The sequence below is a fragment of the Temnothorax curvispinosus genome, unplaced genomic scaffold, assembly GCF_003070985.1.
Source record: "Temnothorax curvispinosus isolate PA1 unplaced genomic scaffold, ASM307098v1 QBEX01013138.1, whole genome shotgun sequence".
Taxonomy (NCBI): domain Eukaryota; kingdom Metazoa; phylum Arthropoda; class Insecta; order Hymenoptera; family Formicidae; genus Temnothorax; species Temnothorax curvispinosus.
The window spans coordinates 982,549-1,010,515 of NW_020222918.1; the positions used below are offsets into that span (position 1 = coordinate 982,549).

Below are 27,967 nucleotides of genomic sequence, written 5' to 3' on the forward strand. Positions count from 1 at the left end.
CCATCACCACCACCAGCGGCAAGAGCAGCAGGCACCAGCACCGCCACCTCCGCGGAGGTCGCACGGCTGCTGGCCCTCGGCGCGTTAGTAGTGCCCGGGACAGACAGTCGATCGCGCACACGAAGGGTGCGGGTCGTTCTGGGGGTTGGCTTGTGGGTACGGATTTGGTCAGTCGGCTGATTTTGTTGGTCTCGTCGGCAGTCTCTCGCAATTCGTATGCAGACTGCTCGCGGCGAATCGTCGTCGCGTCCGTCGCGTTGCGATTCAACAGCTGGCGAGAAGGTGCTCAGACGGAGAGTATGCCTGAGGCCTGAGAGGCGGCAAACATCTAGCGTCCGCTTTATCACGGTTTGACGGCGCTTCGGGCGATCTGGACCGCGCTCACGAATCTGTAATAATCAGCATTGTTCTCGAGAGCGTGGAAACGTCAAACCCCGGACTCCTAACGTGATGCGAGCCGCGTCGAATGGATCGAAGCGTTACGTGTTGGTGCGTGTGGTGCCGGAGCGATAGGTTCGAAATTATCTGGACCCGAAAGTTATCTGACCGAGATTATTGAGTGAACACCATTATACACTATGTGATACGAGAAGACGACCCTAGATAAGAAGTTGGATGTTTTTCGGTGCGTTCCATACATTTTTCAAGATTATAAATACAAATGCAATGTTCCTGGTAGATCAGCTAGATGATTAAGTTGAACGAATGACATTGGCTCAGTAAGAACGTATTCTGTACGGATAACTGTATCAAGTTGCTTTCGTAGACTTTACTTTTCTGATTATTCAAGAAATCTGAAACATATGGCGTCGAGACATCATCGATGATAGCTCCCGAGATTTGAAGAAATCCGCACATCATTTTCGATCAATATTCGAGTTTGTCGCGTACATATATATTACAAGGAGTAGTAAAATTATGTCAACAACGTATAATAATTGCGTCATAAACTTTCGTCGTTACTATCGCAAAAATTAGATCATAATTCTTAATATATTCAGATTTTATTGACTGCTTTTTCGAAGATCAAATATTCAGAAATGATTAAATATGTATTAAATAAAGTGTCTTTATAAATATTAATTTATAAAGAAATGCAAATGATTAATATTTGCATATAATTAATATTTAAATAATTTATATTTACTAATTCACTCCTACGTTTACTTTATGTAATTTTTAATATATTCTTGTTATTTATTTTAATCTTTTGTTTAACCACTTTTTTCCACACATAATCATAATAGCTCTTGGTCTTATATTCTTTTTATTATAAAATGTGCATAAATATATCAAGCTATAGATAAAGTTAAATGTTAAAATATAGATAGATACTCAACAGAATTTTTCATCAGACGTAATAATTGATGTGTAAAATAATATTAAATTATTTTAATCAACTTTAAACAATTAGACTTTTATTTCATCGACTACATTTGGCAAATAATCATCGTGACGATTCGACCATTGGTTTTGGTCCGATTAATATGATTAATCAATGGTCATCAAAACCAACGGTCGAATCGTCACGATGATTATTTGCCAATTGTGGTCGATGAAATAAAAATCTAATTGTTTATTATATTGTTGGCGAATCACAAATGTACTTTCGGTTTATTTAAACATTTTATTATGCACAAAACTTAAAATAAATTGACGATAAATTCAGCGAGAAAATCGCATTTTGAAATGGTACATTTTTAAAACATAGAATCTCTAATCTTGGAAGACAGTATATTGTCACTGAAAATATTTTTGTCGCTTTCTTTTTATTCCCAACGCGTATTTAATATTCTCGTCCGTATTTCGCGTCAATTAAAATTATTACATAAAGATAGAGTGTAATATAGAGGAAAGAATTGAGAGAGGGAACGATTGTGAGGCTAATCCTCAATTTCGAAGATTGGGGGGACTCGTAATTTTGCAAAATGGATCACCATCAATTCTCATTGACTCATCCATTTCTTACAGGACGCGCTCTCGTTGATCCGTGCAAAAATGTCACGCCGGCACTCATGCAATTTCCGCGATAATATATCGGCGTTTTTCGCGAGGGATCCGTTCTTCCTTTCACGTTGTCGTTGCCGCCTCGATAATTCCTCATGGATTCTTCCCCGTAAATCCGGAAACTTCGAACTTATCGCTCCCTTCGGTGAATTATTAATCGTCCAGTCATCCCCCCTCTCTCTCCCCCCCTCCCCCGCAATTAGCGCGAGCCCCGGAATTTAATTTCGCTCGCCAGATTGTCGCGCTTATGATTCGGCATTGGCATCTCGTTTTTGCTTGTCCGCTTGAATGCCGCGGAATAGGAGCATAATCCGATGATGGTTCGCTCCTATTTTCGAACTTGAGTCCACGTCGGCATCGCGCAGAGCTCCGTCGACGAAAAACCCCCGGGGAATCCGATCTGCAAAGTACTTAGAAGACAGTGTCAGACTAACTCGAGAATCGGGAATACTTTGTACTATACATCCGACACGTTCGCTTTGATTGAGTGCGAGGAAAAAATTTTACATTTGCTGTAAACCTGCGAATTAACTGCGTCAAAACGGTATTGAATTAATATCAAGCTTTGTTCAACATTGAAATTACAGGTATAATTAGCATTTGAACTTTCAAATAGCCATTTACGTGGTGCGCCACGTTTTATTTACATTTAAACGAACTTTGCTTTCATAATTCTGAAGTTTCTTTTTACTAATAGACATGAATAGCATTTATTTATAAATAACATGGAAAATATTATGATGGCAGTTACGATTTATATTTTTCTCTTTGACGGACGGGCCTCTGTATTTCTTTAAACTAATAAAAGGCTAAATGGACGTTAGGAAGACATTATAAGGATAATTATAATCTTCAATTTTAACTTTCAGTACATTTACCTCTCGTTTGTTTCGCGCAATTATAGTAATACTTATTCGTCATTGTCAAGAAAGTAAATGGTTCTTACTTCGACGCGTTCACCGGAAAAGAAGTTTCAGAAAATATAAAAGTAGCGAGCGCAAGAAAATGTCTGCGTTTATATGGCTTGTCTTAACAATTGCACGCTCGACGAAGTACGAGACTATTACGACGTTTCGCCACGTAGGTGGGCCTTCGCGGAAAAATAGCCCGCTATTTCGCCCCGCGTTTGGAAAAAGGGCATCATAACGGGAGAACGTAACCCAAACTTTGTGATAATTTAAACGCAGGCCGCATTCTCTCCCCTGGGGGGGCAGGGGGAAGGTTGAAATGTTGCTAAAGTCGTAACGCCGGGTGTACCAAGGGGCAGGGAGTGTAGTTTATATCAAGTTAGAAATTGGAAATTCTCGCATAACCACAGTTGAATGCTATCAGATTTCGCGTTACTCGAGCAGCTGGAGCAACTCATTCGAATCAAAACTACATCGTCATTGCAATTAATTAGATTTAGTCGGGCGACCGGCCGAGTGCGATTCGATTTTTCATTACGGGTCCCGCAATGTACGTTAATTATTGATTTAGTGAACGTAAATTTCAAGTCCGGCGTCGCTGAATTCTCGAAAATTCGATCCAAAGGGTCGATGCATACATCTGCATATTAATACGCAATGGAAACGGCTCAAATTTGCGCTATTACCACAATGGGGTCAGTTTTCGCCGCAGTAATATATGGAAATATATATTATCGCAGATTGGAGCGCAAAATATCTACTTCATTTCTCATCATTTTACAACAAATAGAAAAAAAGAATGGTTTCTGAAAAATAAATTATGGTAGCACCAATAACAAAAATCAATAAACTGAAAATCGGACATTCTGTTTACTAGATGCAGATTTGTTTGCCAGGGAATACATACAGTCAAAAACATGCATATTTTTAGAATAGAATAACCGCTACAATAAAAATAAATAATTAGAAAATATGATGGAGGATAAAAGAATCCTTGTTTGCCGAACCGCAACGGGATTAAGACAGGAGTGGGAAGGCAACGACGTTGGGGGTACACACGCTTCACGCACGATTGTCTCCTCGAAAATATATCGAGCATACATTTTTCCTGTTCACTGAGTAGAGAGTAGCAATTTTCGCGCCATTTGTCCTCGGGCACGAGAAACATCTGTCCGCTTGAGGTTTCGTAGAATTTTGAATTGTCCAGGTGGTGGGACGATCTTCCTGGAGTTTATAAATTTATTATACCGGTGCGACTGCCATCGAGTTAGTCGAACGTGACGTGAAATTCATTTCCAGAGAAGCCGCGTTAACGAAGCGCTCTTTATACGTTGTTGCAGCGTGTTGCAGCGCGCGACGTGGTGAAAGCAGGTGGTTCCTGTGGTTCCCGGCGAGACCAAGAAACGGATACGCGAGGTCCGAAGAATCGTCGTCGAGCGATTCTCCTTTCTCGGGACGAGTCGTAGCACGTACGTCGAAAACGTTGAGGATTCCACGCGAGTCGGCGTCGGCGACTCCGAGGGCGGTGAATCGAACCATCGTACCCCGGGCGCCGATGATTCCATCAAGCTCATTCACTGCCGACGATTCGAGTTCATCGATCGTCATCGGAGCGTCGTGTATACGCGCGTGCCGCGCGGCAACGACGATCGGTCGCCAGATTGGCAGCTCAGCGTCAACGCGGGCAACGCATGCACCTGAGAATGGAAGTGAGAGTTTGCTCGGAGCCGATCAGCAGCAGCAGCAGAAGCAGAAGCAGCAGCAGCAGCAGCGCGATAGTAGTACCGAGTCGCTATTCTAAATTCGAGACGGCGGACAGGGAGCGAAAGCCGCTTGGAGGGCGCGGGACTGGAGGTGCAGGCGGCAAGCCGTACCGGAAGCTGTGGGAGTGGGTGGACGTCGGCGACGGGCTAAGGGTGGTGGCGGCGGTGGTAGGGCAAAAAGGGGCGCAGGAGGGCGGAAAGAGGCGCAAAAAATTGCCAACGGCGGCGGCGAGGACGGAGGAGCGAAGGACAGGCAAGAAGGCAGCGGCGGCAGCGGCGGCGAACGGAAAAGGAAAGCGGAAATCGGAAGCGGAAGAAGAAAGGGGTCGTCCATCGGCAGGAGGGCCCCACAGATGCGGGGCCCGCAGGGGCGGCCAGTCCGCGGCGGCGTGACGCGATGCGGACGTCCTCCTCCTCTTTGCCGAGGAAGAGGAAGAGGAAAGACCTCTCGCCTCCCAACACCGTCCTTCTCACCAGCGATTGGCGATCGTCAGTTAAACATGTCCTCCGACAGCAGGGTTCTCCGCGGCTCGATATTATCGTGTCGTATCGACCGCGGCACGCGGTTCTCCACCGGGGACGAGATGTCTCCTCGGTGTGTCGTGAGGTTCCTAGGAAGCTGGGGAGTCGCCAAACAAGCGCGATTTCCGACGAACGATGCTGGGAACGGGGAAAGCGGAAGAGAGGCAAATGCGACAAGGGGAGCGACGACGAAGGAGATAAACGAGAGAGGCGACGACGAAATGCGAAGGATATCGCGAGTAAAGGGACCCTTCGAATGGTCCCGTCCGACGGCGGAATTGCCAAGAGCGTCTTCCTGCTGGCGCTTCTCTGCGCTCAGTGCTGCCTGGCAGGTACCGAGGCGCTGGCCGGCACTCAAAAGTACAGTACAAGAACGGTCAAGACGCGATACGGCATGCTGCGCGGTATCGAGGCCCGATCGTCAACGTCCGTTGAAACTTATTACGGCGTGCCGTACGCAACGCCGCCGCTTGGCGCGTTGCGTTACATGCCGCCGGTCACCCCGACACCCTGGCGCGGCATCCGACTCGCCGACACCATGCCGCCGGCCTGTCCGCAGCGGCCGCCGGTACCGGACGAGAGCCTGCCGCGACAGAGGCAGGCCTACCTCAAGAGGCTGGTGCCCATGCTGGTCAACCAGAGCGAAGACTGCCTGTATCTGAACCTCTATGTGCCCAAAGCTCCTCACGGTAAGTCGACGTTAATAAGGCGATATTATTTCAAAAAATGGTCTTTTATTGAAGAAAAAATATATTGCTTGATAGAATAAAAAATATGTTTTAAAGCATTTTATTGTTAATCGTTGTTCTAGGAAGGACGAAATGGAAGAAATATTCCATTTTTGTATAAGTAGATTTCATTATAAATATTCTTTTTTATATCAATTATACATATATATTGCTGCTTTCGAGATTCCTTGTGCTTTGTAGAAAGTAAAATTTCTTTGCAGCCCTTTAAAAGGTAGGAAACAGCTATCAATGGTCCCATGATAAAAAATGCAATAAATTAATGATTATTAGATAAAAAGACGCGAAAATTAATGGTTAAAAAACCGTGAAAATATTTCTGATTGAAAAGTCAACACTATCACATTTTCCTTCTCGCTAGCTAGAAAACAATGTTAGAAGTTTGTAACAATATTTCAGATATATTTCGTAAAACTTACTTTCTGCTTGTTCGAAATAAAAAGATCATATTCTAAATTCTAAATAAAATTCTCGTGAAAAATACGTGAAAAACACGTTTGTGATGCACTGTTTGGAAAATCCTACTCTGTGCACCATACGGTCCATTGTCGAATGCAAAATTCGTTGCGGAAACATATAAGCCGAACTTTTCGGGATGTATCTTTCGACGTGAAGTTTGGTGATATTTTCGCGAGAGACGCTGTGTTTCGAAACATTGCACCGTCCAATTTTAGGGAGATTGCCTAACTTCGTCGAAAGTGCATCGCTAACCACCGGGGGGCAAGAGAGAGGCGCAATTTCATTCCGCGATAATCTGATTATCGAAGCGTTCGGGAATGCAGCGTCGGGCGCGTTATGACACGTGACAATGACATCGCGCACGTATAATTCCGCGCGACAAGTAGATACGTAATAACACTCATTGGTTCGCGAAAATTTTTTTTTCTTTTCGTCATACGCGCGCTTGCGTACCGGCCCGTTGGAGATTCGCAGAATTTTAGAAATAACATTCCGCTCCCGCCCAAAATTACGTTCGGCCGATTCGGACAAACGTTTCTATCCGCAGCGCGATCCACTCTGATCCACTCTCTGCGTCTCTTACCGAATGCGAGATTGCGCGCTACCTGCATTGTACACAGCTACGTAATTCGGTCGAAAGTCCAAACAGCGCGGCGTAACGAGCTCTCATGAAAGTAGAATTATCCATATAGAAATTATTACCTTCTCTCGTATCGCGTCGTGAGGAACTTAAGTACTATCGCCCGCATTTGGAATTTGGATGAACTTTTCAGCGCCGAGAGACGTGTTGACCTTAATTGCTTGCTTAAGCTTCTTGCTGATGAAAAATACAGAGAGAGAGAAAGAGAGAGAGAGAGAGAAATAGGAGGAGAGAGAGAGAGAGAGAGAGAAATAGGAGGAGAGAAAGAGAGAGAGAGAGAGAGAGAGAGAGACCTTTGAACCTGACGGCATAAGGTTGTCTCATGAATGATCCATGCGCGATATTACGTGATATCACGATCACTGATTACCATAGCGTATATCTTTCATCCCGCGCTTTCTCATCCCGTCCCTTCGGATATCCAGCCAGCACGGCTGAAATATTGAAGCGCGACGAGAGCGCAAGAAGATTATAGGTATAGCGGTTGTAAACAATTCGCTTCGTCGGCAATAATTTCCGGCAAATTTTTAGAGCTAATTTCAATACGGCGTACGTCGGCTGAGGGAGGACGGGAGCGAAAGAAAAAAAAATGTTGCGCTTCGTAACGAGAGCTCGATGCGACGATTTTAGTAGTCGCGATTTCGCGCTGTCGCGATGCTGGTTTCCTTTGCAAGAAAACTCTCTACTGCTCCACGCTCCCACCTTTTTACCCCTTTCCCCTACCATCCCATTCTCTCAGCTCTTAGCGTGGGGATTGGGGATAGAACGGGAGCGGGTGTTCGTAACAAAAGAGCGGATCGATCGGCTCGCGGAGACGGTTTTCTGATTGCGAACACAACGAGAGACTTTCAGATGAAGTGTAAACGCGAACCAATATACGGATCATAGATATGGAGATCAACAACGGGGAATACATCCCCGCGATAAATTTTCAGATATAGGGATTCGATCGGGATTTGTTGAATTCTGTAATATTCCCGGTTGTGTGTATAGAGATCTGACCTAGTTTTGCGTCTTGAACAGTTTGGCTTTGCCGTGCTTCAAGATAAATATGTCTATTCCAATTTTCGTTAAGGGAGCACGGATATCGCCGTAGCGCTAAAGAAAATATCTGCCTTCAGTGGAAGATTTGTACGTCGTAGTTATGCGAAAAATTAATTCTCCGCCCGAGATAACGCGGATGTGGAATTAATTAAAAGCGAAGTCGCGCGAAGACTCCCGTGATTTCCGTAAGGCGCGATCGGGCGGAGATAGCGCACGTATGAGGGACTGAGGGATATCGCGAGGTTCCACGATACGACGAGACGGCGCGGCGACGACGCGTAATATCCACTCGCGATTTTTCCCGTTTTTTGTTCTATGGGATATCTCGCAGAGAGAGGCCGCTATTATGCTGTCGAATAAAAAGCCGTAACTACCCGACGTTTCAGCCGGATTAAAGAGAAACGAGCCGTCGTTGCTTCCTTCGCTATCGCGTTGAATCCTCTTGCTACTTTTTTACAGAAGCGAAGCGCTTTTTCTCGTGCTCGTCTCTCACCGACGACGCTGACGCGCGCGACGCCGCGATGCATGGGTGCAACACCACACCATCATCACCCACTATCGTCACTACTCGCGTGCGTAAGCAGCTTAGTTTCCGGATCTTCCATCTCTGGATATCGTCGCGGAAAAATCAGACGAGCGTTTGAACTCCTTCAGCGAGCGCGAGTGGAACGCGTTATTGAAACGCGATTGTAATATCTTTATGGAATTTAAATGCGAACGGGACGGTTCTCGGTAATCCCGATCGCACAATGATAGCGTTTAGGATTAGGAATTTGCAACGTTACTTCAATTTATAACTTCAATTTTGCCCGAACTCATGCGAATGAAGAGACCAGTGATTCTTTACGATTGAGGAGCTCAATTTCGACCTCGCATTTGCATTAAAAGTTCCGACGCAACGTTAAAAGTGTAATTCGCAAACAACTGGAATTGAAGTTTCATGTCGGATAAAGTACGGGATCGCACCAAGTTACGAGTAATACATAGATTGCGCAAAGAGGAATGCGTAATACGTCGTACATCACGCAAAAATCGTGCTTATTTTAACGATATTGCGCTTATCCGACAGATTGAGAGCTCTTTCGTCTTGGATCATCGTCGCGGAATTACTTTTATGGTTATATCCTACATCTGTTATTACGCAACGGCGACGACGGCTCGTAACTCTGGACGATGCTCCATCCCGAATGCTTACGATATCGTTCATGGATATGTGGTGAATGAAGAAATAACCATGATTTGCGATTAATTTAAACGCGTGTGCGATTATAAGTTTTACTTATTTAATATGAGAATTATGGTATAAAAAATAAGATATTATATATTCATGGATATATCATGAATAGAAAAATAGTTATAATCTGCGATTAATTTAAACGAGCTTGTTATAAGTTTTATACGTATTTAATATCCGATTTTTATTCAATATAATTATGATATAAAAGAGATATTATCCATGGAAATATCACGAACAGAAAAGTAACTATGATCTGCGATTAATTTAAATGCGTGTGTAATTGTAACTTTTATTTATTTAATATATTTAATATATTTATGTGACGTAAAGAATAAAATTACCGTATATATTAAAAATATTGCATAAGTGTAGCTCTTTTGAGTTTTGAGATAGTTAATATGCTGTATTATATTTATAACAAACTGTATAATAGAAAAAAAACAGCGAATTCTTTTTATTACTTATTATTTAACAATTTCTTTTATAATGTAATTTTAATTGCAAAGTAATCTTGCAAGGATGCTGCATAGCCTATCGGAAACAGTGGACTCGTTGATGGATCTTGAATTCGATCTCTCATCTCACATATGGATTTAAAATTCGAAATAGGATATAGTCTAGATAAGATTGGTAAAAAAATATCCCTTCAGTGTAAGATTGCAATCTGTTAAAAAGGGAATATTTTTATATTTAGTCCTAGTAGTTTAAGTTGAAAAAAACAATGCAGAGCTCGCTTTAGAGTAGAGCCTTTCATTACGAAAAAAAAGAGATAATCTTGCAAATGTGTGATATTTTCTTCTTCATACCGTGAAATTTAGCTATACGTTTCGTATACACGCATCGATCATCTTTCATTTATGTCAGCCATTCGCGAGCGAACGTTATTCTTTGTGATGCGATCACTCGCGGAAAAATTTGATATAGGTAGATTTAATACAATACTCCACGGCAATATACTTCGACACACAGAGAAACGCTGCCGAGTGTCGGTGAATGCGGATCACGTGAAAATAATATTCGGGACATACGGGGCGAGCGCGAAGGGGGATGGGGCGTTCGCGAATTCATCCGGCTGTCGTTTCCCCGATCGAGCAGCGAGCATCCGCCGGCTTTGTGCGTATTCGCGTGCCTCGCGTGAGGAATCTGTCGCTGTGAAGAAGAATGAAAGAATAAAGCGCACTTTTATCTGGGAAATGATGAGAAACCAGGGTGCCTCGGCGGCACAATGGCGAGGCCGATGCTGCATACGAGAAGAAATGAAGCGGGCCGAAGGGATTCGAGATATTGGAAGGACAAGATAAAGCGACGGCGAAAGGAGCTCCTCGAGTAGAGCGAGAGAAAGAGAGAGAGAGAGAGCGAGAGAGAGAGAGAGAGAAACTACTGTAAAGGAATGCAAGTGTAAGGATGCGTTGCATCCTCAATTCCGTAGTGCATTGCAGTCGATTATTTGATTCACGTGAGAGAACCTGCAAGCACCGCGGGAGTGAGGTGGCTTCGTATCGGATCGACGTTCTTCTTGTCTGGCCGCTGCGACATTAATCTAAAGAGGGGACGCGATAATGAAGAGGAGACTCCCAAGTGCCGACGTATATGCGCCTTAGGATCGATTCTTTAATCTGTTCGCACTTAAGACCGCGGTTCAAGATCGACCGTTATCTATAGTCGATGTACAATGGACCGGAATCTGGAGAAGCTGATAGAAACTTTAATTAACTGTTCCACTTTACCAGGGTTTTTAATTTTGCGCATTTGAACCGTCTAGAGAGAGAACCGTAGGAAAGTATCTATTTAAGTAAATCCGATTTCGAATATTTTTATAGTTCGATTGTCCATAAAATTGCAGTTAATGAAATGGGAAAAATTTACGGAAAGAATATTTGTACTACGTGTAGTGCGATAATATAGAACTCGATTAAAGGATATATATATATATATATATATATGTATATAATACATAGCGACCTTCGTATTTTTTTTACTGTACAAGAACGTTGGAAATGCTTCAAAATTGCTGTTAGTTCACGATAACGAGTTCGCGATCTCTCGTTAAGACTTAGATAACGACCTTTTCGCATTAAGAGTAAACTTTAGTGCCTGATATATTCCAGGTCGTTCAAAAAGCTTCCTCATTTCCGAATCTCTGCTAACTTGCTTATGAATTTATTGGTCCCCCGTATCTACCCCACCTCCTTTCCCGACATGTTACATAATCGCGTTATATACGCTGAGTTGGAACGTATGCAATAGAGGCTAGGGCGTAACACGCTTCGTATACGTGCGGAACCAGAATTTCACCTATCGCTTATGATAGAAGATTATACTCCTGCTATTATCGTTCTAAAAATGACATAAAGGATGAAAAAGAAATAATTTTCTTGAAATTTTTACTGACATACAAACGAGTATAGAACATGTAAAATAATATAGCGATTATATAAACATTAACAAAAACTTGGCGAAATATTAACTGTGGGGTGGCTTTCTTGAGAACAGCAAATGGAAAATTATTCTTAATTAATTAAGAAGCCTGCGGGGAATTAGACTTTCAACGAGAATTGTACTACTAAAATTAATTAATACACAGTTTGCAACACTTGGAATGAAACATTGGAGTTCAGTGTTATTCCTAACTAGATTAAAAGAGCGGCAGTAGAAGATCTCAGTGATAATAAATAGCCTAGTGAGTAACTACATTGATGGTGCATCAGTACTTTGCGTTCATAAAAAAAAATCTACTTATTTATAAACTTCCGTGCAACAGCGCGACAAAGATGAGTCGATACCGAGGAAGCAATAAAAGCATCGAGTCGCCCGTAAACGTTTTGAGATACGATCGCAAACAGGCGCGCCGGGTAAAAGCAGGCAGGTTTTCGCAGCTCCCAATGGAAAAATACGCACAGCGGAATCACGAGGATGGTGTGTCTCACGCCCGGGCTCGCCTACTCGTTCACCTACTTAACTTTCTGTCGTCTAGCTTGCGCTATCAGGATCGCAACAGGTGTCTCGCCTTACCATCACTTAGCTCGGCATGATAGTTCGTTCCCGGGATGATTATATTTCGATCGCCGTTGCGCATTACGGGGAATTTGACGTCGCGATTGATAGAGACAGCTGCATTACCTTGCCAAGAGCTGAGAGGTAGTAAGGTTTTATGGAAAACCTCCCTTCAAGATTTACGTGTAAATCGAGATTTTTCGCTCAAGTAGCTAAACGCCTCGTATAATTTGCGGCATTTGAATCGCTCAGAACCACCTTTGCCAAACTGACATTTTATTTATATATGTGAAATATTGAGAATCATGGGTTAGATAACCGCTCATTAATCAAAAATATATGTTATAAAGATATATACGTCGTTATAATTATTTTGAATACGAACATAGATATTCCGCACGTAATCTATTTTTCAATGATTAATAATAGATAATATGTGTATAGATATTGATATTTCTTTTATAAATACTGTCTGTATTTAGTGCTAAATGCAATTAAGTAATTTTTTTCGTAAAACATTAAACACAATCTCTAGCCGATGAAATATTATACAATGTTATCGTGGATTCGTAATTCGTGTTTTATAAACTACTAGCTTATAAAGTCATATAAGCTCTCAGTCACGAGATTCTGTGGAAACCTAAAGTTGCTGTTTAATCGGTTATTTGAGCATTTTTATCTGGCCTATCATGCCTAATCTTTAGAAAAACGCTTAATCGCATTTATGCCTCGTTAAATTACAACAGAATTAGGTTCGTGTGCACACGTTTACTTGATCTTATATTGTTCAACAGAGAATGTATATTAAGATCAGATTGCAATTTTCTAGAGAGAATTGTAAGCTGAGTCAAATAAAATATTTACCGTCGAGAATAATTAAAGAGATTACAAACGCCGTTCAGTCAACGTCATTGTCCGATATGATTATTATGTAATTTAGGCGATGCGAAATTTTGATAATGTGATATAAGTACTTATCTACAAGGTGCTTCAAGAAATGTTAACTTCAAGAACTTATATAAAAGTAATTTTTTTAGAGAAACAGAACTGGTAACACAAAATATCGTAGTAACAAATGTATTTTGTCTCTCCACTTGTTCACCATCATTGCAATGTGCATCTCCGATAGAAAATTGCAAATGTGATTGCAACAATATCCAGAGAAATGTGCCTCAGGGTTCTGGAGACCACTTGGAGAAGAATTTCGAGAACATGTTGACAACGATGGCGAACAAGTGGAGACTATTTGAAGACAAAATATATTTGTTATTGCAATATCTTGTGTTATCAGTACTGTTTCTCTAAAAAAAAAAAAATTACTTCCATATAAGTGTTAACACACTTTTAAAGCACTCTGTGTATATACTCGAAATTCTTCTACGTATTCGTCATATACTCTCGCGTATTCTATATACTCCCTTTTGTATTTGTATTGTATTTATTCGCGCATCGTACTTCGTGTTTGCAGAGAGATATCGTGGTAGAATGTCCTCTAATGTTGCAGGTAGTATTGCGGACTCGCTGCCGGCTCTCCTCCTTATTCATGGCGATTCCTATTCGTGGGGCGCCGGGAATTCATTTGACGGAACCGCCCTAGCCGCTCACGGACGCCTTATTGTCGTCTCCATCAATTTTCGTCTTGGCGTGCTTGGTAAGCTGGCTATATTTATTCAATAAAACAGACCGTCTCGGCCTTATCGGAACGCAGGACACGCCTTGCAATCGTTTGCGATTATTTTATTCGACTACGTTCGCGTGTGTCCGTAATCATTTGCGAGAAAACGAAGCACCGAATCTTTTAAAAAATGCATTGCTCGTCGCTTTGTCTCAAAATAAGAAAAAAGGAAAAGAAATTTTCCCTTATTCGTCATTTATAAAAATGTATTTCTGAGCCAGCGGTAATAACAACAATGGAATAAAATAATTTAAAACTGACATAGAACGAAACGTGTTCCGCTGCAAAGAATCGTACGATTGAAACAATTATTTTCTTGGGTAACGAGCATTTATTTCGATAACTGACGATTTGACACTTCGATCAAATACGTAATAAATGGCACGTTGTGTGGCAAGAAATTATTGTCTCGGGCATAACAACGACGGACAATACAATAATCGGGCATTCGCATTATTATTTCGTACGCGAGAGCTGATAGAAAGTTTCCGCGTTATAAAATGCGCCGAGCTTACCACGCTTTGTTTATTACACAGCGCGACTAGCTCTTTTGTTCTTTCGACGGAGTTAACGGAATGATCTCATTATTCGTGGCAGCTAGGAGGAAAAGTTTGTCGAGATCTTACCAGATTACTTTCCGTGCAGTTATATATGGAAATTCTCCTCCGGGGGGTTGTTACTTTTGCGATAGTTCGGACTCTTTAAAAACACGACATCAACTCTCGGATATATAGGTAACAGGACGAAAATGCAAGATGCAGGATGCGTTTTCGCGCGCGCGCGTGCGCGAGAAAAAGATATAGTGAGGGGGGGGGGAGATAATCGCGTGTGCGTGTGCCAAAATTAAAAACGAACAAAGGGGGAAGAGACAAAGGGAGTTTAATGAGGACGAAGAAGAGGACACGCGCGTAAGGCTAAGGGTGTTTTCGCGCGAATGGATTTTCACGCGCTCGTTTGTCGTACGACCGGCTTTTGAGCATCCGCTAAATATCGTACGCATAATTTAAGTTGGAGTACTGCGGGGAACGGCTACGTGAAGTGGAGTCGATATTCGCGTAACGCGAGGAGTCGGAAACGGATCCCGTTTCGCTGTGCGATTTTATATATTATTTCTGGATAAATATCAATTTTTATTTAGTTAATTCAGTAAAATGGATTTTATCTGGGCATCGGTCTCTCTTGCCCACGCTGACAAAGACAAGGCTGTAATTTCACGTTAATTAAAAATGTGTTATGCCTTCCATAACGGCGATTCCATGGTTTTCACGTCACGCTTTATTATCGCAAACGCATCCACTACGGTGTAATCTGTATATTTATTTTTCCGCGCTATTTGCAGCGGCGATGTTTAAAGGTTCGAGTGCACCTAATCGTGGATAAAACGATAAACAACGTATTATTCGGCGGGTATGCAAGCGTGTTTACAACAACGTATCCTCCATTCATGAAAGAAGCCCCGGGGCAGTCAACGGAACAATTTTCGATATCGATACGCCGTATTTTCACCATACCGGGGGCTGGTTTCGCGCTTCTCTTTGTCGGTATGCTGCAGTTCCGCATGCGTTTTGTTCATCGTTGAAACGAAACAATGCCTGCGGCGTTATCCAATACCGCATGGCCGACCGATTCGATTTTCTTCCGTCTTTTTTCTTGTTACCTCACTTATTACTCGTGTTCTTTCACTGGGTTTCGCGCCATTTATGTGGTTTTCACGCCACTTACGACATAAATAAATTCGACATAAATAAATTTCCGATCGGACCATCACGTTAATATTAAGTGCATTTTTCATCGCGTAGCGCGCAGCGTTTCGCGTTGCCGCATTCTCTGCGGAACAAACCTCGACAGGTGAGAGTAAAAATGAACAGATACATGATAATTATCGCGAAATATTTGTCCTCGTATTTTTGCGCGAAAGAAATATCTTTTTATATATGAATAGTAGCAAAACATTTATTCCATATCACTCGTACGAGTCATTACTCTATGATATTTTTCTGTGCTAAATACGAGCGTAATTAGAAGTTGGCACAAATGCTGCGCGGCAGATATGTGAATGTGATTAAAAGGCGAATCGGATTGAAATGGAAAACTCCCCTCGCAGGCAGATGGCGAGGCAAAGTGACAAGCCCGTAGGTGAGTCGGTGCAGTAAATTGAAGCGGGCGGGGATTGAGTACCGACGAGCAAATATTTAATTTTAATCCGGTTTATTCTTCGAGTTCAGCCGTTCTCTCGTCGCTTACAATAGCTACGTTTGCACACGCACGCGTGTGGGAATCTCGACTTTCCCCCGCAACGATAACCAACTTAGCGATAATTATAATTAACTCTGACGATCCCTTCTGCTAAAGCAGGTACTAAAAGTGAGCGTACTCGAGTTTAGCAAAACTTTACGATTAACATAACAGAGTTTTGATCGTCCGGTTTGCGCGTAAGAAGAACGAGGCGCGGTGAGAGAAGCGGAGGAAGAAGAAGCCTCCTTGAGACAGGGAGTAGAATCGTGCTCCCGGAAATGTCTGAATGGATTTTCTAGATAAGTTCTCTCTTTCCCGGCGACAACTTCCGCTTCTCGTCCTCGAAATAACAAAAGTACAGTGTGTTACGAAGCTCGACGCGCAATTCCGCTCGTGCTTTCGTGGAAGCTCTTAGGGAATTAACGGCGTCGAATATTCAAACCGTCCTCGCCGATCCGTTCGGCCGGGCGTAAATGAGCCGGCTTCCTAATTCGAGCACGTTGAAACGGCAGGCTTCCTGAAGACCGGATCGAAAGGGAGCGCGCAGGGCAATTACGGATTGATGGATCTGGTGGCGGGGCTCCATTGGCTGCGCGAAAATCTCGGGGCTTTCGGCGGCGATCCTGAGCGACTGGCGTTGCTGGGCCACGGCACCGGGGCGGCTCTCGCCAATTTTTTAGCCGTCTCCCCTATGGCGAAAGGTAAGGCGTTTAATCGTTTCGCGGCTTGCGGCCGATCGGTTGCGCCCCACGTTTGTCGGTCAACCCACCTGGTTTAACGTGCCGTCGCGTGTCGGTCGGATTTACCGCTGACGTGTCCGTTTTGTATAGGAGCCGATGGAAAAGCGCCACGAATTTGTTTACGTTTCCTTTTTTTGACAATGTCCACACGGACCGTTTTATTTATTTGCCAGTTTTTTTATATGCGTTTTATTTGCCGCGTTATTTTTTTTTTATTTTATGCTCCTGAGAAAACATTGATAACGTTCTTTTCGCTTATTTGTGTGATAGATGGAATTACACTGATTAAGCTGCAGAGCTCTTGCATTATAGTCCGGCTTACGAAGGAAGAAGATTGATTTAATCACGTCTAACGCTGATTGATATCGGTATAACCGTCCATAGAGAAACATGCTAATTTATCGATGGTCTCAGTGTAATAGTGTCCATAAGCTTCCTAGTAAAAAGGACTTAAATAAAATTCGAACGAGAGAAAGAAGCTTTTAGACAATATCGCGAAATAATAAGAGGAGGATGATTTTCTGTTTACGAGGATATCGGATTTTCGAATAATAAAACGTCAATAACGTATTACTATAGCCGTGGAATAATTAAAGATTTATCGGACATTCCTTGCATTTTATTAGCCGTATCGCAATTATAGCAAGGGAGTTTTTTCCAACGGATATTCCAGCGCTGATCGGGAGGGTGATTCTGCTCGGCGGTTCGGCCCTCTCGTCGTGGGCGGTGCAGCGAGATCCGCTGGCGGTGAAGCGCCGCGTCGCCGAGCAGATAGGATGTCCCGGTGACGTCGAGGCCGACGATATCGCACCGTGCCTTCGTTTGAAGAGCGTGGAGGAGCTACTGGCGGTGCAGCTGGATCCGCCAAGATTCACTTCCGGATTTGCGCCCTTCGTTGACGGGGCTGTTCTGCCACCGACAGTCAATCAGGTGAGACGATTCGCCCCCGATAATCGATAATCTCGGGACTGAAGAACGGTAACGCGCCGTTTCCACCTGCTTTACGATCCGCTCTGCCCGATTGCTTCGGTTTTACTGCGCCGTTAACTGTAATACGGCATTAATTAATCTTAATTGCGGTTTAATCGATTGTGTTTGTCCGTTCCTCGGACTTGGAATTTAGAGAGACAGACGGAGAGAGAGAGAGAGATCTACTTAAACCGGAGATTAAAGTTGCGGAAGGTCTTGGCGAAAACTTTTATAAATATTACGTTGGCACTTTTTAACGGTTTTTGTGAATGACACGTTTGTTATCTGTTGTTTGTTGGGGACGTCCGGCGCGTAGCGGTTCGGCTTCGTTTTTGACGTTTGAACCATTTTTCATAAAATTTGCATTTACATCCTCCAGCTTTCTCGCGGAGTATATGCGCGTGCTGTCCCGTGTCCGCCGTTTAAACGTAGATTACGCGTGAAATATCCACCGCGTTGTAAATAAATATAACGGCCGGATGTTAAATAAACATGGGGCCGCGACACGCGTTTCATCCGGGCGATTACGGAATTCGCGAATGTTGTAATTGCGTACGGATATTAACCCAATACCGACGGACGACCGGCGTATTGATTTTGCGCAGGAGCGAACGAGACGACATCAGGTAAACGATGAATCTGCTAATTGAACGGGCGGCCGACTGACGGATGACGGATCCGAGAATCGTAATAGCTACTTCGTGCATGCTCCATTAACTCATTCGTTGATAGAGTCCCTGGTTGATCGCGCTCCGCGCGATATCGCGACATTAAACGGGGAATTCGGGAGAGGATGAACAAACGTGCATGTACTATCGCAGCTGCGATTTATTACAAAGCAGTCAAGTCTCTCCTTGTGCCGTCTCCGCTGTAAAATGTACGGCGGCTCAATTTATGCGACGTTAAATAGAAATTACAAGCTATACGTTTACGTGCGCAGAGGGATGTGCCTGAGTGACAGAGATTTATCTAACAATGGTAGGAAAGCGAGAGCGAATAGAGAAGATTGAGAATCTTTAATACGCGTGATTATTCCGAAACACAATAAGGAAAATTCGTTTGTTCAGAATTTCCAGCCCACTGCCTCTTCTTCGGGACTAATGCCAATCGTGCCCGGGCCCGGCGCTGAATTCGCGGACTTCGGCGACCGTGATTTACTCTTTGGTTTGACGTCCGAGGAAGCTTGGGTGAATCTCACCGAGGAAGATTTACAGGTAAGTGGGATTCGTGGTGACCCGAGAATAAAATATACGTAAAGAAATATATTAATTACGTATATCGTATTCTTTTTGTTCTTAATCTTCCGGTTCTTTTAAAAACCCGGTATTACAATACATATTTCATAACGTCTCTGTTAAAAGAATGAAGAAATGCGGGATATATTAATTATACCCTATTCTTTTTTGTTCTTGATCTTTCGGTTCTTTTAAAAACCGGACTCCGGACAATTCTGTGCTTCGTAATGTCTTCGTTAAAAGAATAAAAAGGTTTCAAACTTTTTAATCTGTTTTTCTCTGCTGCTATTATTGGTGATATACCTTTATTTTTATATCGATTTTATCAAGAAATTTATATTAGAGCGGAAGTAATTCCCTGATTAATGACCGGACACTTCGTGCATAATATGTAATTGACATCGATTGGATATAGTTTGACAAATTGACGAGCTTTACATGATTGCATCACAAGCCTGCGCTCGCCAATCATTCCGGATATTATTGACTCTCCGATGGTCACGGCCACTGGCCATCGCGCTATAATAGCATGCGTCTGCTTTACGATCCTGATCGAATTAATAATCCATATTATACGCAGATGTATCGGCGGAAACGTCATTCGATTACTTTGTACATGTAATCCGGCGATCATCCAAATGTTCGACGATACAAAATTGGCGTCGGGAGATTATTTTACAAACTGCAATAAATTCACGAACTGTTGCGCTTTCCGCGTCGTGAAAACCCAACGAAAACTCTTGCCGATTTGCAGAACGGCTTGAACGAGACGAGGAGGGACCGTATATTACGCACTTACGTCCGTAACACCTATCGTTACCACTTGCACGAAATCTATTCGACTCTTCGGAACGAGTACACCGACTGGGAGCGGGGCGAGCAGAGTCCCGTGGCGATTTGCGAGGGTCTCTTATCTCTCCTCGGAGACGGCCAAGTCGCCGCCCCGCTCCTCAGACTGGCCTTACTGCATTCGGCCTCGGAGGGACGCGGCTATTTCCTGCACTTCCAGCCGGGCGAGCTACCGAGCCAGAGGGGCGAGGAGGTGCCGTATCTCCTGGGTATACCTCTTCTGCGCGGCGAAGTCACGTCCGCGCTGCCCGCCTCTGCCAACTACACCCCGGCCGACGAGAATCTGTCGAAACTGCTCGTACACTACCTGACCAACTTTGTGAGGCGCGGGTAAGTCCTTGCCGCTTCTCTTTCACCCGGCGATAAAATTAATGTTTGACTACGTCCATGCATTAAAAACGAGTTTAGAACAAAAATTAAAATTTTACCCCGCAACAAACAGGAGTACGTTGCAGATCTTTCACATTTTTCGGACTTAATTGACGAATATTTTCGAGAGTATCGCGAGAAGTTAACTGTACTGTTTAACTAGCGCACTGTCTTGGGTGAAACATACGATCGGCATTAATCGGCGACACTACAACGTGAAATAACTGGCGCATAGGTGCGAAAGGGTTAATCGGATAAGTGAACCTCCTCGTTAATTCACCCGGTTCAAAGTTCTTTGGAACTTAAGCATCGCATACACTTCGATTACTCTCCGTGAGGGGAGTCTAAAGGTTGGCGGTGGTAGTAAGGGTAAAGTTACAGCTGCGAGAGGATTTTGGAACCAAACTCCCGCAAAGGCCGTTAACGCGCTCAGCGAAAGCTCGCAATCTCGAAGTAGAGTAGACTTGTTAGTGGCGAAGACGCGAAGTGATTTTGGCATCTCTAATTGCGAATCGGCGGCTATCTGGATGATTACTCTGTCATCGACACGACGAATTTTCGCAACACAATTTTGCCTCTAGTGAATTATCGCACACAGAGACGCACGAGATCGCTTCGGACCTTATTGAAATTTAGCTTCCAATTTCCAAAAGCATTTCGAACAATTTGCTGCATATTGTAAAATTATAACAATATTCATTTAATTATTTGAAATAAACAATGATATTGCTACAATCAATTATACAAAAAAATAAACTATGGATAAACTGCCCCCGTCTTATTTATGTATTTTTCGATGTAAATAACTTCAAAATAACTCCAGAATAAAGATATACCTACATATATTCTTTAAATGGATTTTTACCGATGGGAAAGATGATGGCGTAAATTATATTTAATTTCGTGCTTCCTGATATTAAACATTTAGCGATCCAATAAAATAAGAGCGCAACGTGATTCGCAGATTTCCGTCCATTTGTGAAAGAATCGCGATTCGCTCGTTGTTTTAGGGACCCGAATGGCGTGAGTCCCTTGTCCACGGCACTGGATAACGGCCTGACGACAAGCCCACCGTTCTGGGACTCGTACGATTCCATAAATCAGCTGTACTTGGAGGCCGCTCACAGCCCGGAGATGCGCTCGCATTACAGAGGCCACAAGATGTCCCTCTGGCTGAATCTGCTGCCGCAGCTGCACCGGCCGGGCTACGAGATCAACATGCGGCACCATCATCTTGCGGAGAACCCCGGCCTCTACGAGGGCCCGGTGCGTCCGCAGAGCACGGCCGTACCTCTACCGGCGCCCCCGTTACCCATGCCATCTCCCACGGAACCCTCCTCGATACTGACCGCGCTGTCGACCACGGAATGTACTCCGAACGCGACCGTCGCGACGACCATCACGCCCACCACCTCGCGAACGTTGCAGATCTCGAATCTGGGCCCGGGCCCCAACAATCTTCTGCGCAAGCTCGCGTCCAGCCACTACCAGAGTTACACCACGGCCCTCACGGTTACCATCGCGGTAGGCGTGTTCCTATTGCTGCTCAACATCCTGATTTTCGCGGGGATCTACCATCAGCGCGACCGGAACACGACCGGCGGCGGTCTGTCGGGCGCTTTCAGCAACAAGAAGAAAGAGGAGTTTCTGGAGGCTGGCTGCTCCGGTATTGACACCTCAGGTTCAGGCAAGCAGCGACTGCCGCCTTCCATGACCCTGATGGACTCGCCGTCGTCGATGCTGCCGCCGCACAAGGCAAAGCTCGTGCAGGAGCTCGAGCTGCAGCTGCAGGAGTTCCAATGCTCTCCGCCGCCCGGCGGCGGCAAGCGAATTCTGGAACCGCCGTCCTACAGCAAGAGCCCGTGCATCCAGCGGACCCGCACGCCGTCGCCCTGCGTCGACGCCACTATCGCCCAGATGGACGAGGTTAACGACATCAGCGGCCTTCACCACGACAGCGAAGACGAGAACGAGGAACTGCCGGAACCGCCGCCCCCGCCCAAGGCCCCGGCGCCGAACGTCGGTCTCACGTGCCCCGGGATTCTACGGCAGCCCGGGACACCCGGTAGCGCGAAGAAGCGCGTGCAGATTCAAGAGATCTCCGTGTGATAGGGTGCGAGGGATATCGGTCTCTCGAGATATTTGATGTTGGAGGACGCGTTCTCGCCGTGAACGAGCGCGCAACGAGAGGACGGGGCGCCGATCGAGATCAAGTGTAGGCGAGGAACGCCTTTGAACTCTTGATTATTATCGGGGATACACTTCCCGAGGCGCGAGTGGCCTCGCTCTCTCAGTCACGCTCTTCTCAGTCGCTTCTGTCGAAGCGATTTTCGTTCCTCTCACGAGATTTTTGTTTCCCTGTATTATTACCGTTTGAGAATAAATAGCACGTTCTAGCGCTCGCGTGTTCGTCACGTCGGTTAACTCGTGTGAGATGAGAGCGCGATCACTTTCGCGTTAAAGCGAAGGTGAACGTTTGACGGCCGTGTTAATAAATTCTCTTCTCGAAATCTTGCTCCTAGAACTTATTACAGACTGCTAAAGTCTACTACTACAGAAACGCGTTCAAGCTTACGATCCTTGTATCTCCGAGTGATCCTCGTCAGGAATGGATGCCGACGTGTGCGTAGCTTTTTCGCGACTGAAGAAAGTGAAACATAATTTTTACTCGCTCCGAACGGAGTTGTACAGTGCCGTGTGTGTCCCCACGTGCAGATCAGCAGCGTTTGAAAGTGTGCTTTATTTCGAGGGATTTTCTTACCGAGCCGCGATCCACGTTCATGTAACGCAATTTGATGAACGCGCAAACGGGCACGTAAACACGTAAGAGAACACACAGGAGGTTCGTAGTGGTCCCTTTGTACCCGAGACGTGAATCTTCGTCCGTCCATTAGGGACGACAACGTCTGGCGTTTGAAATTCACCGGATCGGCCGACCCTTGGTCGGCTTCACTGACTCTTCAGCCGGGTCCGATCCGGCGGTCGTTGCGCGACGCGGTGTCGCATAAACGGGGGGATTGACGTAATCTCAGGAATAAAAAGAATGCAAAAGACATCTTCGTGGCAGGCATACACGGTGTCCGTCATGGTGCTCGGGCTAACTCAGGCCCGAATCTTGCCACAACACTAAATGGAATTAATCGAGGAATTGGTAGTCTTGGGCTTCGACTTCTAGGTTCATAAGACGACGAGAACGACTAGCTTACTGATATGTGTGTTCGTGCGAGAGAACGTGCGTGAGACATGGACGAGAGGGATGGAAAGAATGGAAAGAAAAGGGTAAAAAGAAGGAAGGGATGTGGGGAAAGAGTGGTAAAAGGGGAACTCTGTAAGATGCTGGCTTTCGTTAGTAGTAATTGGGCGTGTGTGTGAAACTTTGTGTAAGGAATTAGAACATGTTTGACACGAGATAGGGCTAAACGGTTTAACGGCAACGGGGAGTACTTAAGAGGATACAGGTGATTCTCCGGTATTTATTTTAAAAGTTGTCGTGTAACGTGAAATTTTCGGAAAGAATTCGATACGCGAAGTTTTATCGTTCCATTGAAGGCGACTGCGTTATACACTCGAGACATCTTTACGATGTATAACATTTGTCAGAAAGTATCGTGTTATGAGTTTTCTTTGACTTTAATAGTCACCTCGGAAGGAGGGGAGTAAAGTTGCGTTGTTTCAGAAAGTTATAAATTTGCTACTAACTTTTTGATGGCCGCTATAAAGAAAAGTGTTTAAATAAGAGTTCCTATATGTTCGACCAATTGGAAATGATCCGCGCATAAACGCCATAAATTACATTGGTGGTACGTCAACTTGATTCCGTATTCGGTTAAAGCTGATCTATTTCTATTACGTCTTTATTTCCTTTAATTTATTTGCTTTTATCTATTCTTTTCTTTTAAAAAAATTTGTAATTACTATTTGCATTCAGTTCCTTGATAGTAATGACGGAATTTCATACAAGTTGAAAGTTGGAAATCGTTGAGAGTCACCTGTATATTATAAATTTTCATGCAATATTGGAAATATGGTAGTTGGAAAGTGAAAAGTGTATTTGGGTCCATTTTAATTTTTATATTTTCCTTCGGGGTGCTAAGACGTGTCGATCGACTACTAATATACGATTAATACTTTAAACCTGGTCGGATCTGTTCAATACTGTCGACAGGAGCTATTTATTACATCAATGATTAAAATTGTTTATTATAAAATGACCTAAGATGGCACCAAAATGTATATTTAGCTTGTTTTACGGAGGCGTTTAGGATCAAAATTTACCAAGTCTATGAGATATACTTTAAGAATGAAAAATTAGATATCGTTGCAAAATTCCCCGAAGAAATTGTTATTGAAATATAAGTCGGACATTTTATATGTAAAATAAATATATATATATATATATACAAACTCTTCGGAGGCTAGGCAAGTTTTGATCTTGGTTCGTCTCGTCACACAACGCTCTTCGACGACATGTAATTGGAAAGACGGCAAGAATTGAATCTTGACTTGACAGCCCCAAGAAACAAGTCTGTCGCAAGAGTGTCAGAGTAGAGAGACGAGCGAGCGCTGTCGTCGTAAAGCACCCCTACGATCGTAAGACTTCGAGTAAATGAGGAAGAGAAACCGCGCGAGGGGCCACCGTAAGTAACCTAATTCCTAATTAACCTAGTCACGGGGAAACTTGCCATAATTGATTCGATTGCACTCGCGTGTGTTATCATTTACCGGCAGGATGCTGCCGATGTTAAGATATATCGCCAAACATGGGGGAATTGAAGAGGTATATCGCGTTATACAAAATCGGGGTGCTGTTTGATCGATCCGCGAAACGCTGGGGTAATAAACAGTCGTTCGTCGAATTTGGATACGATCGTCAAGTTAGCTTCATTTGCATGGTAATTAACTCGGAGGAGGCTTATTGTCATTTGCGCGACTAAGATTGAGCCCCGTGAGAGCTCTTTACTGTCACCGTTCCTTTCGTCTGCAGATTCTTCAGTCAATTAAAAACTAGCTTCTTTTCTTGACAGGAATATTGGGAATTTAACTCTTTATAATGGCATGTAATTGGGATCTACATTACGCGTATCTACATATTTTTTAAAGTGTTATTTTATCACTTCACCTCTACATCATTGCGCGAATTTTCATGCTCAATAAAAATATACATATACATATACAAGTTTTGTATACTATATTGTTATTATGAATTCCGAGTTACATATCGTTCTCTTATAAATGAATATTTTTTAATTAATATCCCGCGATCAATGTTTTCCATTTACCGGTTGTGCAATTTTTTTTCATGAGCAAACAATGTTATAGGGAGTTAAATCATTCTTGAGTTAAAAACGATCGAAAATGAGTGATTTTTTGTGAAATCTAGAAGATGCTAATTTGAAAAGCGTTAATAATGCAGAAAATTTTACTCTTCAGCATATTTTAAAAATTACAAAAAAAATTTGAAAACGTTTAATTAAGATTTTTTGCAAGAAAGAATCGACCGCGATTTAATTAGAGGATCCGTAGATGAAAGAAATGGCACTTACTTGTGCACGACAGTGGATATACATACAGAATTAATGAAAAGAAGGACACTATGGACATAACATAGATAGCCGAGGGCAAACTGACATGCTGCCACAATCTATCTTGTGTCTATAGAAAGCGCACAGATACAAAAGACACACTCATACGTATATACAACTATCAATGTTTGGAATGTTGGGATTTGTTTAAATAAATACTTAAAGATTCAAAGCGTAACTCTCTGATGGCGTTCTAATTTTGCGTGTGTCCTATGTCTTCCCTAGCTCGCCTCCTTAGCCTTGCAAGTTAAGAATTGCATCTGTAATCTTTATTACTTATTGCAGTAATTAAATGCGGTACAAACAATATCTCACTGGCTAATTCGAAGTATCGTTCTTCAAGAGAATCCAGATTGATTGGAAAATAGCAATGCACTTACAATATTATCTTTAGAAATTTTCCGAGTTTTTTTTATTCGTCAAACGTACCCTGTCATTCGAGAAAGACTATAAAATACTTCAAGGATATTAAACGCACGCGCAGCTGTTAAGGAGACAACGGTATATAGTAACCTTTAGGGGGGGAGAGAGAGAGAGAGAGAGAGAGAAGCGGACATGAAACAAAGTAGGAAGATCGAGGATTAGAGTGCACAACCGCCCCTTTCTCACGCCTAGCGCACTCGTATTGACGTCTCGCGGTTTTCTTCCCTGCGCGCGCGAGTGGGGTGGCCGAAGCTGGAGATTTAATAGGGTGCTTTCCGCCTCTCGTGAAGCCGCGCAACGAGATCCGCCGCGGGCTGAAGTATAATTAGTCATGCTATACAATACCACAGTGGCATAGACCGAATACATAACTATATATATTTATATTATATATATGTATATACTCGTCGCATACTGTGTGTATGTGAGTGTACGAGCGCAACCGGTGCCGCTAGGGATGCGCGGGAATGTTTGGTAATTGGCGATACGGCGAGACACGAGGAATACCTTGAATCAATCCTGCGGAACACGACGGAGGAAAAATTTCGGACTTTCTAAGTTTTATTAAATCACGTTTTCATTTAAAAGTACTTAATGAAAAGCAATTTAATTTTCTTTTGACGTTGACTCAGTAAAAAAGCGGTCGCATTTATTTGATCACGGTATATTGTCGCTAGGGATGCGCGGGAATGTTTGGTAATTGGCGATACGGCGAGACACGAGGAATACCTTGAATCAATCCTGCGGAACACGACGGAGGAAAAATTTCGGAATTTCTAAGTTTTATTAAATCACGTTTTCATTTAAAAGTACTTAATGAAAAGCAATTTAATTTTCTTTTGACGTTGACTCAGTAAAAAAGCGGTCGCATTTATTTGATCACGGTATATTGTCGCGTCAAGGACTTAACGGCGCGCACTCGTGTTAAATGCAATTTCGGTGAAAAATGGATCAAGTGTACGCTGTGGATCTGTATAACTTTTGCTGTTATATAAGTGTCAGCTTGATATTGATATTGATATCGATATCGATATCGATGTTGGCACCTGCACATGACACTGAAATTCATCATTTCTCTCATTTATTAATAAAGATCTTAAACTCCGAAATCGGTCTATTGAAAAATTCAATGGATTGCGTTCTGATGCGCTCTTTAACGCATTAGAAACAATATTTCGACTACGCATTTTGAATTATTCCTTTTTCCGAAGACCGTCTTATTTATGTAAGGGATTATGTTAGATTATCCTCTGTGGAGGAAAAAATGTTTCGTAACAAGATTGAACCAGCTCGTCCGTCGCAATTTTTTTTACGGAAGAGCGAACGTTTTTATCATCAACTCAAATTGGTATGGATACGGCAGGTTGTCTTAATCGGTTTAGCTATTTGATCGTTACAGCTGACACGTACACCTGCGTGCACGCGACCTTTTACATTTTTTGTCAAACGCGATGATCCGAGAGGATTCCTTTTTTTTCCCCACGCAGTTTCAGAGATAGCGTAAGCTCGTTACACTTTGCACGGCGCGCGATTCCCTTCGGCCGCGTTCAGAACGAAGGCATAAATACGT

The 27,967-nt window shown here is 43.4% G+C and overlaps 1 protein-coding gene across 2 annotated transcripts; it reads left to right on the forward strand.

Moving 5' to 3' along the window:
- On the forward strand, positions 1-26,152 carry LOC112463364 (neuroligin-1-like). 2 transcript variants are annotated; one of them, XM_025029740.1, is made up of 8 exons: positions 1-625; positions 4,256-5,889; positions 13,825-13,971; positions 16,743-16,931; positions 17,635-17,900; positions 19,007-19,153; positions 19,929-20,353; positions 21,403-26,152. In XM_025029740.1, exons 2-8 carry the CDS (start codon positions 5,076-5,078, stop codon positions 22,499-22,501), a joined length of 3,087 nt encoding a protein of 1,028 aa, XP_024885508.1. In that variant the 5' UTR covers positions 1-625; positions 4,256-5,075; the 3' UTR covers positions 22,502-26,152. The 2 variants fall into 2 exon arrangements, with proteins under 2 accessions (XP_024885508.1, XP_024885509.1); XM_025029741.1 differs by having other exon boundaries at positions 17,644-17,900.
- The last annotated feature ends 1,815 nt before the right edge of the window (positions 26,153-27,967 follow it).